General features: G+C 40.8%; 1 protein-coding gene across 1 annotated transcript in view; it reads right to left on the bottom strand.

The window, feature by feature from the left end:
* The window catches only part of CPQ (carboxypeptidase Q), a 394576-nt gene that overhangs the window by 101089 nt on the left and 279301 nt on the right, over positions 1–14186 (bottom strand). The window contains exon 7 of the mRNA XM_019527970.1: positions 3824–3915. Within this exon, the coding sequence (XP_019383515.1) occupies positions 3824–3915 (92 nt within the window). The remainder of the gene's footprint in view (positions 1–3823; positions 3916–14186) is intronic.

Genomic DNA, 14186 nt, shown 5'->3' with positions numbered 1-14186 from the left:
CCCTCCCCTCCCCTCCCCTTATAGTTTCATAGTTGGTAGGGTCAGAAGCAACCTAAGCACATCATCAAGTCCGACCCCCTGCCATGGCAAGAAAGAGTACTGGGGTCAAACAACCCCGGCAAGGTGTTCATCTAGCCTCCTCTTAAAGTCCCCCCAGGGTAGGAGCCAGCAACACTTCTCTTGGAAGTTGGTTCCAGATTCTAGCCACCCTGAAGTAATACCTCCTGATATCTAGCTTGAATCTACCCTCTGCCAGCTTGTGACCATTATTTCTAGACTCCCCCAATGCCTGCTGGTCCCCTCTGACTAGTTTGTAAACGGCCACTAGATCCCCCCTCAGCCTTCTCTTGTTTTCCTGATTTCCAACTCTTTCCTTTTTCACCGAGAGCCTCTTTTACCTTGTATTATTGACACTGCAGTGTTTCCCTTTGACCTCCCCCCCACTTTCTTCCCCCTCCCTTCCCTCTTTTACCTTTTGTTTTTCTAATTTCTACCTATTTATATTTTCACTGACATCCTGTCACACTTTTCGCTTCTCTCATTCCTGTTTTCCTGGTCTCCAACTATTTCCTTTTTCACAAACAGCCTCTTTTCTATCTTGAATTCTATCACTGTTGTCTCCCTTTGGCCTTCCCCACCTCCCCCCACTTACCTGCTTTACCTTTTGTCTTTCTAATTTCTCCCTATGTACATTTTCACTGACATCCTGCCACACTTTTAGCTTCTCTCATTTATTTGAGTCTCAGACCAGAAGGGACTCCCTATGCCAGACGAAGGGTGACTGTAGTCAAAATCTTGCCCAGAAACTTTTTTCCAACTACTCAGTTGGTCTAATAAAATATATCACAGCTACTCAAAGAACCTTGCCTGCCAGATTCATATTAAGTTATATTGTGTTTAAAACACAGGATTCAACATCTGCTTTGCTAAAGTATGACTTATCAGCAGTCTAACCTATAAAACAAAGTGTCTGCTGTGTTTCCCCATCTCCTGTACAGGTACATTTCTCTAAAAGATTTACAGAAAATTCCGGAGTGCAACAATTTAACCTTTTTGAATCCCACAGCGTCAGAAATTGGTTTAATGTTTTAAGGGACACTATACCTCCAATGTGAAATCCCCAAAACCCTGTGAAAGGATTGTCTTTGACACACCTACCAACCATGAGAACTAAAATGCCTTAATAAAAGGGGAGGCACATGGATTCGTGTTTTACAGACCTTCAGTAAACAAGGAGGTTAGAAAAAGCATAAAAAAACTGTTGTCTCCAAAAACATTCAGACTATAAATCCAAAGAGGGTTTCTAGCAATCAGGGGGCTGAAGTTATGGATTTCTTCAAAGGAGGGGGAAAGGAACCTAAACTGCTTAAAAGATGACACTTGATAGGGAAAAAATGACATATAAACCAGTACAAGTGATTGGAAACTGGTTCAAATCTGTAACACAGCAGAAGTTCAGTGCACATAAATCACTTTCAAAATGACTGAAACCAGTTTAAGATAAACCTGAATGAATATAGTATCAGACTTAATTAATTTAGGTTAAATAAATTTATTGAACTTCTGTCCCAGATCCCCTTCAGACTTAAATTATACTCACAGTCCCCCAGCATCCCAGGATGCTTTGCATTTTCCCTACAAACCCCTCCTTGGACAGTGAGCGGGCTAGCCTTGCCCCAAGCTATCTGCTCCGGCCAAGCAGGATGGTGTACTGTAGCACTCCCTGGCTTCTGGTCTGGGCCACTCTAGGCATGTGGCTGCATTTCTGGAATCAAAATTGAATGTCTGTTCACCTGCTTATCAATTCTATCTATGCAGATTAGACTGTAAAGCCTTGGTCTTTTTGACCATCTGTAATTAGTTGATAAGCTCATGGAAAGTATAATATGGTAAGATAGGGGTATACTTAGTATAACAATATGAGCATATTATATGGGCATTTGGTAACCTCATGAGGAAAAACAACTTAATCTCTGTGTGGGAGGTGTTTCAAAACCCAATACTTAGGGCTTGTCTTGGTTGTCTGTAGGGACCATGAATGCATTATTGGTTTCAGGCTTGTATGTGTGGTGCTGAGCTGACTTTTCTTCCCCGCCCGTCCTCTAAAGCACTGGACACTGGCTGCCCTAGAAGAGTAGTTGCGATGTGCCAGTGCTCTTACCCTCTCAGGTACCTGACTGGTGGATCTAACTTGTGCATGTTGGGTCACATGGATTGCCAGATTCATGGTCAGGAAGGGATTTTTCCCTGAATCTGATTGCCTTCTTTGTAATGTAGGACATGATCCTCTTTTAAGATTATCTGAACATATTTTAACCTAATTTCCTTTCATCCCAGAATCAAGGTGCTGGTAATACCCTTGTTTCCACTGATGTGTACCTGAGGCACATTGAAGGGTTTTGTTTGTTTGTTTGTTTGTTCTTTTTTTTTTTATAAGGTGCTTTAGGACTGCAATAAGCAAAAAGAGAAAGAAGACATTCTTGTGAACCCTTTTTGGGTGCAAATGGGGGTTGGTTGCCTTTAAATGTAGGAGTTTGAATGTAATGGCCCAGAAGGTCATTCCAGTCCACTCTTTCTAGGTACCACTCACTGCTTTTTTTATATCGCATAACAATGACCTCATTATGACGTTAACTCAATCTGTTCTATTGTAGATTCACACTATGGGTTTATTTAATTTATTTTCTTTGCCATGGTGATTTTTAATTTTTTCCCCTTCTCAAAAATAACCGTTCAGTTCTGACTCTTTTAAGTTAGAAAGCATTAGAAACTTACTCCCATTTTGCTATGAAATTCTTTTCCAAAGCACCTGCTTTCTATTACTCTACAACTCCACAAAGTTTTATATTACTCTACGAGTGAAACTTCAAAACCTTTTCTTTATCAATTTCTGGTCTTTCCACTGCAGATTTTGCCTGTTTTTAAGATTAAGCATTACTAAATAAGGGAGCACAAAAGAAAAGATAAAAATCAAGGTTTGTTAAATATAGGATTAGCTTCCTGCAAAATGTTTATATTTTTAAGACTACTGGCTCCAAGATAGTTTTATAAACCAATTCTTCTTATCATTCATTACTTTGAAGAGACAACTGTATGCAGAAAATATGGAAACAAACTTGTGTGACATTATCATCCTAATTGCTTAGAAAAAAATATGATTATAAATTTTGCTTAGCATAATCAAAAAATCACTAGTGACAGTATTCAAAACATCCTTGACCCCATAAAGTTAATAACTGGCAGAATATATTTTGTATCACAAACTATTCATATGTAATCTGTGACGCTAAAGAAATTTTCTTTAGTTAATTATTTATCATGTTGCAATCAATTATCAGAAAAGATAATTAAGGAGAAATGATAACAGACACATAAAATGAATTAATAGGACCAAAATGTATGGACTGCTTACCACACCCAAAAATAGCTAACTGCCCCAAGGAAGTCATCCGTATGAAATACTTACTTCAGAACAGTTTTGGGAAAGGGCCTGATAAGTCAAGCAAAGTACATACAAATCTCATAATGTCATTTCATTTTCAATCTTAAGCTCTCCTCCTTCCCCTCCCCCTAGGATGTACAAGTCAGTCGATGACAATTTGCTTCTATTGATTTGCTAATGTAAGAGGGAGAAAATGTCAAAGATTGTATTGTAAGGAATACTTCACAAATTCCGATATGGGGCTGTACTTTGTAGAACTGCATGCAGAACTGGGTCCTATCCATTTAGATGTACAGTTTAACATTTTGAAAACTAAATATTCTTATCAAAAAGGAAAGGAAACACATGCTACAAAGTGGATTATTGTCCAGCCTTTTTTACCTTGTGTAACTGATAGTACTGCTCAGCACCCACTCCTCCTTGCTCCTCCCCTGTCCACAGCACTAAGCGTAGAGTTCTCTTGGGACAAAGCCCTACAACATAAAATTAAATACTGCTTAGTCTGAAACATCCTATTGTCTTGAACAATTTTTCATCAGCCTCCACTTTCCTAGGGTGTATGTGAGTTACCATAAAACCACCATCTCTGTTTTATGATTTATCTAAGAATGAATGGACTCTGACACATTTTCTGAGGCAGTGGCAGATGAATGGCTTCCTTGGTGGGGTCACTATCAGAACTGCCTCATGGTTTGTGTAGAGGAGAAGCAAATCTGGAACAAACTCATTCCTAAAGATTAAAGAAAATAGGTTCCATAGTTATTTCTTTATTTAGGTGTCTACAGAACACATGCTATGGCCTGAGTTAGAACTGAGCACACTGTTTTCAACTTTAAAGAAGACTTTAACCAAATTCTGGCATGGATCGTCATTATCTTTACATTAATTGAAAATGATCAGTTAGATTTGTATAAAAAGCCTTCAAGTAGTTCCAGCACTGAAAAACACTTGGATATACTTTTGCTATATATCAAACTTTAATAATGGAACAGACAGAGTTGAACTTTAGAACCTTAAATACAATCAGCTGTTTGAGCAGATGCAAAGCTTTGGAAAGCATGACAAATGTGGGGCAATTCTAAATTTAACAATGACAGCTGAATGAGAAAGACAGGGTCTAGGGTATACTCTGCAGTGGAGTTTAATAGTTTAATGCTGCAATAGACCTGGCACATAAATTTTGGCCTTTGAATTATGAACCTAAGTCTGTTAGAAGGAATGCATTTATTCTGTGTCACAACTTTATATATAATTTTCAAAAAAAGAATGATTAGTGCTCCCTGTGCAGTACTAATGTTAACATTATATTAAAAAAAAGGAAAACAAAGAGAACTTGGTTGTGCAAAAAGAAACATGGAACACAGCCACACATACACACATCCGTGCTGGAGAGAAATGACTAACTGTCAACCTCCTTTAAAAAAAAAGTTTCCCCACCCAAAAGAACTAAGGATTACAAACAGATCTGAAAGTTTGCTTTCAACACAAGCAAAAAGCAACTGAACACTGGCTTTGAGAAACTACACATTAGTAACTTTAATAACTTCACAGAAAACAAAGGAACCAAGATAAACTTATATTTTTCCATTACTTTGTAATGCATAAAGTCAAAACAATGAATGCAAGTGATTAAAGCCACATTTTCTAAAAGCAAATGAACTAATTGCAAACACAGAGGAAGAGCACTCTCATTTTTTTTTAAACAAACCCCTCAAAATCTCAGTGGATATTCTGTTCCACATTTAATTCATTACACCACAGGATTAGTCTTCTTCCCATTTCAAATCAGCCAGATGGCCAATGATGTCACATTAAGATAATAAAGCAGTAATCACATCGAAGCTAGCAAAACTACAGTCACAAAATAACCAAATGCAATCACAGCTTTGTTAAAAAATGTTACTCTAATTTACAAAAACGCGCTGGCCATGAAGTATGCACCAGAAAACAGCACATTGTGTTTTAAACAGTGCTGAAAATTAAACCTTAAGTGACAATCAAAGATATTCAGAAGGGTAGTTTCCTGCAACTAGCACATCACAAAATACTAGAGGCTGAAAGGCAGTCCTTTGTCCAACATGGAACAAATCTAAACACTGCCATGCAAAGCCTGTGAAAAGGGTTTTGACCAAGATACAAGTAGAAGCAAATTCTTCCTTCTCTTTCCAGTTCATGGGACACCAAAATAATAGCTGCTATAACCTAATAAGATGGCTGTAGGCACCACTACCCTTGCCTTTCCTCTGCCTACGTGGGCTGGTTTGGGCACTGGTTAGGAATGCAGTGTTCAGACTTGTACCTTCCCCAAGGCTCACCTCTCACACCATTGTGGCATGAGCTACTGAGGATCACTGTTCAGTGTTCACTGATACTGGACGAATCTGATATTCTAATTTATGGCCCCTTCCTAACCCTATCATTCCGCCCCTCCATTGCAGAGGAAAAATGTCAGCACTGCTGATCTGGTTCCTGTCATGCCCAGAGGCAAGGAGAAGGGATTTCCCACTCTCAAAGTCTAAAAGGTTGCTGAGAAACAAAGGTTTACTTACATGTTTTACTCTGTTTAAAGTAAATGTTAATATACAAAGCCTTTAGTTTATAATATACAAGGGAATTTAATTTCCTCCTTATCAAACTGTGAAAGGAAGAGAGTGATAAATATTTATCTACTAGATATTAACCACCCCCCACTTATCGTAACCAAAGATAGCCAAACAAATCCAATATAGGGTTTTGTTTTGCATTTTTATTTTAAAGAACTACTGTTTCTTAGTAAGGTGTAATCCCTGGGAAAGCAAGAAATGCAGAGTAACGTTTATTTAGAAAAAGTATTGACAAGATGTAATGTAGCCTAGAAAAATATGTCCTTTGATGATTAAGGTATATTATATAAATTTGTGGCAAACTTCAAATTATCACTCCCGTCAAAGCAGGAAAAAATAACCCAAAAGCATAAATAAAACAATGCTTCTGCTTTTTTTACTTATATGAAAGCAGTTTGTAGACTGTGCATAATGACACAAGAACAACAGATTTTTATTAGGTGTTACAAAAGCACAAAGTAAGTCTATCCTGAAATACGGAGTGAGTTATAACATGATTTATTTCTGTAATGGTCTTATTGTGCCTTTCCTGAATGGATGAGCCTGTGCTTACCTCCCTGCAAGCCATTGCACTATTCAGTTAATCTGATGGGATTCCAGGGTACCTCAGCACCATAGTGAAGAATCGCTGCTTTATAGCATAAGCCTCATGCCAAATCTCTGCCAGCATAGGTATAGCTCTAAGAACAAAGGCTCCGCTGCTGGTTGGACGGCCTCTTTTTATAAGGTTCTGATTCCCTTGCTTTTTAGGTGACTCCCTCAGTGACAAGTGCCATAGGAGGTGAACTGTTGCTTGGTTACAAGCTCACCTCCTTGAACCATTTCCTTGGGCAGCAACTACTTTATTGTTTTACTTCACTGTCATTTCAATGTACGGCCAGCAGATTAGTGATTGATTGCTCTGCAGTGTTAATCTTCTATTAGGTACAAGAATTTCTCCTAATATCTTCCTAGAATTTCCAGCAAGGATACGGGAGAAAAACAACACTGTAGGAGTAGTAGTCAGACAATAAAAATATACTCACACAACAAATGGAAGCTGCAGTTTGATAAAGATACATAAAGTATGGACAAAAGAGCAAGTTACATTGACCTAAAAAATGGCAGGAACTTACTGTGCATCAGTAGGTCCATGGTAACAATCCATGTAACCACTTTCTCCCTGTGTAAATAAAAATTAAACTGGAGCAGCTTTGTCATTAGTGGAACAAGACTAAGCTTTCCAAATTAGCTTTCACAAACTGCAGGTTAGAGCAGGAACAAAAAAACCACAGAGCTGTTGATGCACGGTAAGTCCCTGCTTACCATTAGCTCTCTGTAATGGTTAGTTTCCCACTACCTCTCCAAACTGATGTCACGCCTGTACATATACAGATAACTTATTAGCATGTGCTCTGTGCTTGAGAAGGTACATAAAAGGGAAAATGAGAGATACATTAACAGAAATTCTTTTATAGATGGTGAAGTAAGCTTATAGCAACTAAAAGCACTCATATTAAGATGCAGAGATTTGCAAGCATATGCATATTTAAATGTTGGAAAAGCTCTTTAATACCCAGTACACTAAAATAGTCTCATTTGCATTATTAATAGTATCTCAGTTTATAAAGTACTCTATTTCCTGAGTCTCACAGTTGGGTGGTAAAATGGCAGCAAAGTCGATTACAAAGCTGTAAGCATAGACTCTGGAGGTGGCCAGTGTTTACATACCTTGGATCACCTTCATTAAACACTGATCTCAGTAATGTACAATCTTGATGTTGCTACAGTTGTATCAAATTAACAAGCCCAAACGTGAAAAAAATCATTGCTCAAGAAAATTAAAAATGAAATGAATACAAATAGCTCTGTTACTAGTCATGCACCAAAAAGAAAATAAATATAAATATAAGGTAAAAGTTACACGTTACACTTAGATCATACTAAGGGCATTTAAAATGGAGCATCCACATGTTAAAGCTTGTTCATTCATGACAAGTTTCCCCCTGAGTGTCTCAGAGTTATGCCACTTCAGGTGAAAGTCAACTCTGGACAGTGCTACCTAGTTGTGTTTAAGGTAACATCAGGGTGCTCCACGGAGATAAAACGAGTACTTTGCAGTTCTCCAGCATCTCAGGATGCACTGTGCTCAGCCTCCCCCTTTCTTCCCCATCCAACGCAGGGCAGGATTAGAGCCCTGGTGTCCTGGCTCTTAGCCATATCCCTGCTCACTAGCCCTCTAGTGGCAAGTTAGGGCTGTTCAGGGGAGAAACGGTATTGGCGCTAAACATATGCCTGCTCACAGAATATTTTAACTTAACACAGCTTAACATTCCTCAGTTTTAATATGGTCTAAGTGTGACACATAACTTTACCCAGTGACATATGTGGTCCTTAGCTTGCTGTACTATATGCATCTTAGTGCAAGTTACCGCCTAAGCTTACATTTCATACGTGAATGCTGAGCCCACTGCCAGCACTCTCAGTGGGACAAGATTCCATCCCACATATTTCGGGACCAAAGCATTAGTCATTCACTTAGGTCAGCATGTATTCTTTCCACCTTAAAGTTATGTAACTCTTATTTTGAACAAAAAATAGTGTGGGGTAATTAGTATTGCCAAGTTTGACATTCCCTACAGTAAGTACTTTCCCGTATGTCAGGACTGTAAATGAAGATTAGCAATAAGGTCTAACCTCTAGTCAAAGGAGTTATTTTATAAAATTCATAATCGTTTAAAATATTATACATTTAGAGGAACAGTAAAACTGATTTTGCCTTTTCACGGAAGAAAGAATTGATTTCTTCAAGCTCCATGACAGTGGGTTACATTCAGTGACAACTGAAATGGCAGTTTAAATTAAGGAGGACACGTAAGTGGGTTGGGGAATGGTTAGCAGATATAACAGATAAAGGAATATAACTTGCATTGATATGGCATTTGGTAAGCTATTCATGATGTGCATCATATGTTCAAGGGGCAGAAGGAAAGAAAAGCCGGTTTTATCATAAAACGATTCAGTTACTTGCTTTTACTATAGCTCCCCTCATATCACTTCAACATGCAAGCTGCACTCATTTTGCACCTGTATGGTCAGATCCTGCCCAATATACGAGTTCACTGCATCGGTGGGAAGAGTGCCACATTTAAGATAAGTGCCAGAGAGAATAACTGGGGGGAAAGGGAGGTTTCAGATATAGCTGATAAATGTATGTAGAAGCACGTGCACAGCCTGCATGCCTGGGAACACTGGAGGCCACTATGCCTCCTGAGGCTCACCCAGCCCCACTCCCAAAGGACTCAGCCTATATTGCACTATTAAGTGCCCCTCTAAATATCAAACTGGTGCAAATTACGATGGGTAACCACTTAACCCCACTGTTTAAGCCACTGTTGTATTTGCTGTAGAAGCTTCTATGGGGCCTCACCTGTTTACATCAGTTCACAGTCTGGTCTATTGTCAAACTGAGCTTTGGGAGCTAATCATTTTTTTCCATTACACTCATACAGGCTGAAGCAGGACTGTGAAGTGCCTTTATGTAACTGAAACAAGATACCACATAGCCCTGTATAGCACATTTCCTTGTAGTATTTACTAATCCCAACTACATCACTTAACTTTTAAGGACTGCAGTGTGATCTGACTTCATTAGGCATGAGAGATTACATTCTTATATGTCACCCTGTGAAAAACCTGATAGACAACTTAATCAAACATCTGTGAAAATACCCACTACCAAAGTATTAAAAGTTATGGTGAAGAGAATTGAGAAAGGAATGTATGACTATCTGCTCTGACGTAGAAGCCACAGAATGAAATGCAAAGCACTTTAGTAAGATGTGTGTCCATTCAGTTATCAGCCTAGTTTTCTATAAATAAAATTAAGTGGGAGATTCAATAGGATCTTCTTTAACAGCCCTCATTGTAGTCTTAATAAAAATGGTGTTTCCATAGTACTTGCCTTGTTCTACTAATTTGCAATGAAGAAAATTCATGTACGTAATTTGGGTTATGCTGCTTCAAATTCGTTAAGCAAGACAATAGATTTACATAGCATAACATCCATTTGTAACAGCGACACAGTTTGCCTCCATGTCCCATCATTACTCTGTTGCTCTCTAGAGTTGACATCTCTGTTAAACCTGTGTCTAATGGTTTGTATCTTGTAACTTGAAGGTCCATTTATTTTCTCTCAGCAACACTGCATGGAAGTATCATCACTCCTAATTGGTATGCAGTATATTGTACCATTCATTTAATTCAAATAGCATTATACCAACAATTTATATAAGTTTCTGACTTGCATCTTACTTGCTAGCCATTTATATTTGGACAAATAGGGCATGTCCAGATGAGCACGTACATGCAGTATGTGGCACCGTAGACTGGTCTGCAGCACCGCACAGTGCATGTGTTGAACATGCAAATGTTCCCCATGCTGCTAATTTGCAGCGTGGGGGATAGAAGAGCCTGGCATCAGAAGACCCCATTGTCAAAAAAAAAACCCACACCTAAAAAAAGTGGAGTGGCACATGTGGCTGCAGCACATGCCACCTGAAACCAGAGCCTGGCTGGCCAGAGCCATGTTTTGGCTGCTGGTCAGGCTCCCTGCAGCTAGATTTTCACAGCTGCAGCCCCCAGAGGCCCCCAGGACTCCAGGTAAGGCTGCCCTCCCCCACCCCACTTGGGGCAACATGACACGCCAGAGCATGCATGCATGGGTGTTGCCCACATACAAGTAGCAGCCACTGGTACATATTGTGCTGCTGTTGTTTGTTCCCAGGGAAACACACGTTAAATCATTGTTAAATGATAAACGTACCATCCCCATAAGAGGCATCCTCATCTTTGCCAAGCTGCCGCATGCAGACTGCTTCCTAAAGTGAAAGCCATGTTGCTGAATCTGTGCCATCCTAGGGACAGACTAATTAGAACTGCTGAACAACTAAGGCAGTTACCTTTCCCTGTCTTAATTAATCTCCTTGTGGCACCAGGTCAATATGGCTATACTAATTCCAATTTGGAAGGCTGTCCACCACAATCAGTACAGAGTGCTTGAGGCTACCCACCTGATAAGTTTATTGTGTAGCCACAGCCTATATAAAGTAGGAATTTACAGTAACAACTGCCATCCCCAGAAAGGGGCATGATTGTGATATATAGTTGAAGTGTCTTATGGATAGCTTCAGCCTTTTTCTTATGACTTATATAAAATCAGACCAAACAGGTTGTTACAATACACCTTTCAAAATTGTATACTTTCCATTGTCTGGTCTAAGACCAAACTCAGATCATCTTTCAGAGGTTCTTAAGGTATTCTTCATCACCAACTCTTGAAACCAACATTTTAGCCAAGTAACACAGTTTGAGGCATGCCCACCTGAACCATGGTTTATTGCCAAGTAGTGGGTATGGGGGTTGTTCCAAACTGCCCTGCTACATTAAAATATATTTTTGTGTATGTTAATTCTGAGGTATTTCTTATTACAGTCTGCAATCTCCATTGTAGATAGGCTTGGGCTAGATCAAACTTGAAAAGTTCTAATGAGGCAAACGTAACTTCTATTCTGTGTAAAGGATGCCAATTCATACACAGTATTGGGTTAATAATAACCTTAAAAGAAGTTACAGATGTGGAAACCCTTCCCTGCCACCTTTTTTTTTATCACAGGCACAAGAGTGGTACTCCATATGCTCTAGGTACTCTTGGATAGAATTCAAGAGTCCTTGAAGTGCTGAAGTTCTGCCTCTGCCATTGGCTGTAGTACAGAAGGCATGCAGTAGATTTGTGCATTTAGAAATTGTTCCCGCTTCTAGTGCAATTTTTGCTTTTCTGTTTTAAAGCACTGATACTAACTTGAGAGACATCAGCTGCCTTCTTCAAAAGTTCAGTTAAATTGTCGGGTCGAGTTCCTAAGTGATTTTTTTGAGGCCAGCAGACACTTAATGCCATATCAGTCCAGTTGGATCTCTCTGTGCCATTCTTTACCAAGTAAAGAATGACCACTTTGCTTCACAGCCCCGGGGTGTGTTGTTTACTGGTAGGCTGATGTCACTGTAATAATGCCCAATGAAACAAGGACTTTCTCTGTATATTTTTAGAATTGTTGAGGTTTTCTTCAGCTTTGTCCCTTTAAATATTTTCTACTAAAACTGTAATAATATTGCAGAAACAACTTCTCCTGTATCAAACACCATTTTAAAGTATCATTCCCTCTACAGAAGGAGAGAGGTAGTTAGCTTTGTTAGTCTAAAGTCAGAAAAAAGGCAGGGCAAGCTGGCCTGTCACAGCCAGATAGGGGCTGTTTCTCTGACTACTTAGAGACTACTTAGTCTCTAAGGTGCCACTCTGCCCTGCTTTCTACAGGAAGGAGGAAATCAAATACCTCATTAATTGGGTTCTTACTGGAGCATTGTAGAGATGCTACAGCATTCTTTATGGACTCCATGTTGTCATTCACAAACTGATGAATCCAAAATGTTCCCTTACCTTGTAAGGTCATGATATTATTCTTTTTGTACATCCTCTGTGGGCCTCCCTACCATTTCCTGTAGTTTTCACAGGCTTTGTCCTTGATAAAGTCCCCACTAAGAAAAGCACACAGCCTGAGCTGCACAATGCTTTCTGCTTGGCCCCCCAATTTATTTCTTGCACAGATTCTATGATGCTGTCACAATTGTGGCATTTTTAATAGCAGGCTTCATCAAAGCAGCACTCTCTGCCGCACATTTTAGGGTAAAATCTGCCTCGGCCAATAATCATTTTTGAATTGCTTTATTTTGCATACTGCACACTAGCCGCTCCCTTAATGCACCATTTAAATGCTCTCCAAACTACCAACACTCTGTTAATTCCCTTAACCTATCCACATATTCAGGGAGTGTTTCATTTTCTTTTGGATTCTATCAGTCAAAGTGGAAAGGCTCTTGCGGATTTTCAGATAGGTGATTTTGATTAACAAATGTTTTGTTTGCTGGTTTAACAGAAGCTTTTGGGCTGCACAGAAATTTTCAGGCTTTAACCTCCATTATACTCAATAGAATTGCCAGGAATAAACTCCTCACTAATTAGGGTTATCATACGTCTGGATTTTCCCAGATATGTCCTCTTTTTGGATCCTCCAGTTTCCATTTGGGTGGTTTTATTAAATCTGAACAAGTGTCTGGGAGTGTGGTCTGCTCTGCTGGTGGGAGCAGGGGGAGGGCAACTGGAGGCAGGGGACATCACGTGCTGTGCATGCGCACATGCACGTGGCCAACATACAGCCAGGCAGGGTGGTGAGAGCAGCCCCGGCAGCTGGATGCAGGTAAGTATGTGAGGGGCAGGAGGTGGAGGGCCAGGGCTTAGGGACTGTCTGGGGCAGGGCAGGGGAGTGGGGTAGGTGCCTGCATCTCCAGCGGAGAAAGAGTGGGGGAGGAGCCCTTGGGGGGTGGTTAGGAGCTGCATGGCCTGGCCAGCAGCACCAGGGCCAGTGCCTGAGCTCCCAGGGGTGGGGAGGCCAGGAAATGCTGCCTGGAGTGTGTGGCCAGGCCACCTGGCATGGCATGGGAACCCCAGCTCAGCCCAAGGCACGGTGTACCACAGGCCTCCCTTCTTTCCTCCCACCCCTGCCAGGGCTGGACCCATGCAAATCAGAGTCGCAGCGATCTGGCCCAGTCCAGACAGGGACAGCTGGGGCCCTGCTCCAGCAGGGCTGTGGGGAGCAGGGGGCTGCGGGCTGGGAGTGAGGGGCACCAGCAAGGCTGGGGGGTGGGGAGTGGTAGCTTGGAAGTAAGGGCATGTGGGGACAGGGGGCTTGTGGGTTGGGAGTGCAAGGCACTGGCAGTGCCAAGGGGCTTTAGGTCAGGAGTGAGAGGCACCAACATGGCCGGGGGGGGGGGCAGGGAACTGTGGGTCAGGAGGGAGGGGCAGCAGCAGGGATGGGGAGCTTCAGGTTGGGAGTGAGGGGCACTGGCAGGGCCAGGGTGGGCTGTGGATTGGAGGTAAAATGTCCCCCCAGCAGGTGTCCTTTTTTTTGGATATGGAATTCTGGGTAACCCTATCACTAATATCGTAAGCTATTACACGCTGTTCCAGCTTCTCAATGAAGGTTAGCTTTATCCCTGAATAAGCAATTAAAAAGTCCATTTGCCCCAAACAGCCAAGCATCTGAAATCTC

The sequence above is a fragment of the Gavialis gangeticus genome, unplaced genomic scaffold (assembly GCF_001723915.1).
Source record: "Gavialis gangeticus isolate Ggan-Ray unplaced genomic scaffold, GavGan_comp1, whole genome shotgun sequence".
NCBI lineage: Eukaryota > Metazoa > Chordata > Crocodylia > Gavialidae > Gavialis > Gavialis gangeticus.
Note: the sequence above shows the minus strand (reverse complement) of the source record. Positions and strands in the feature narration are given on the sequence as shown.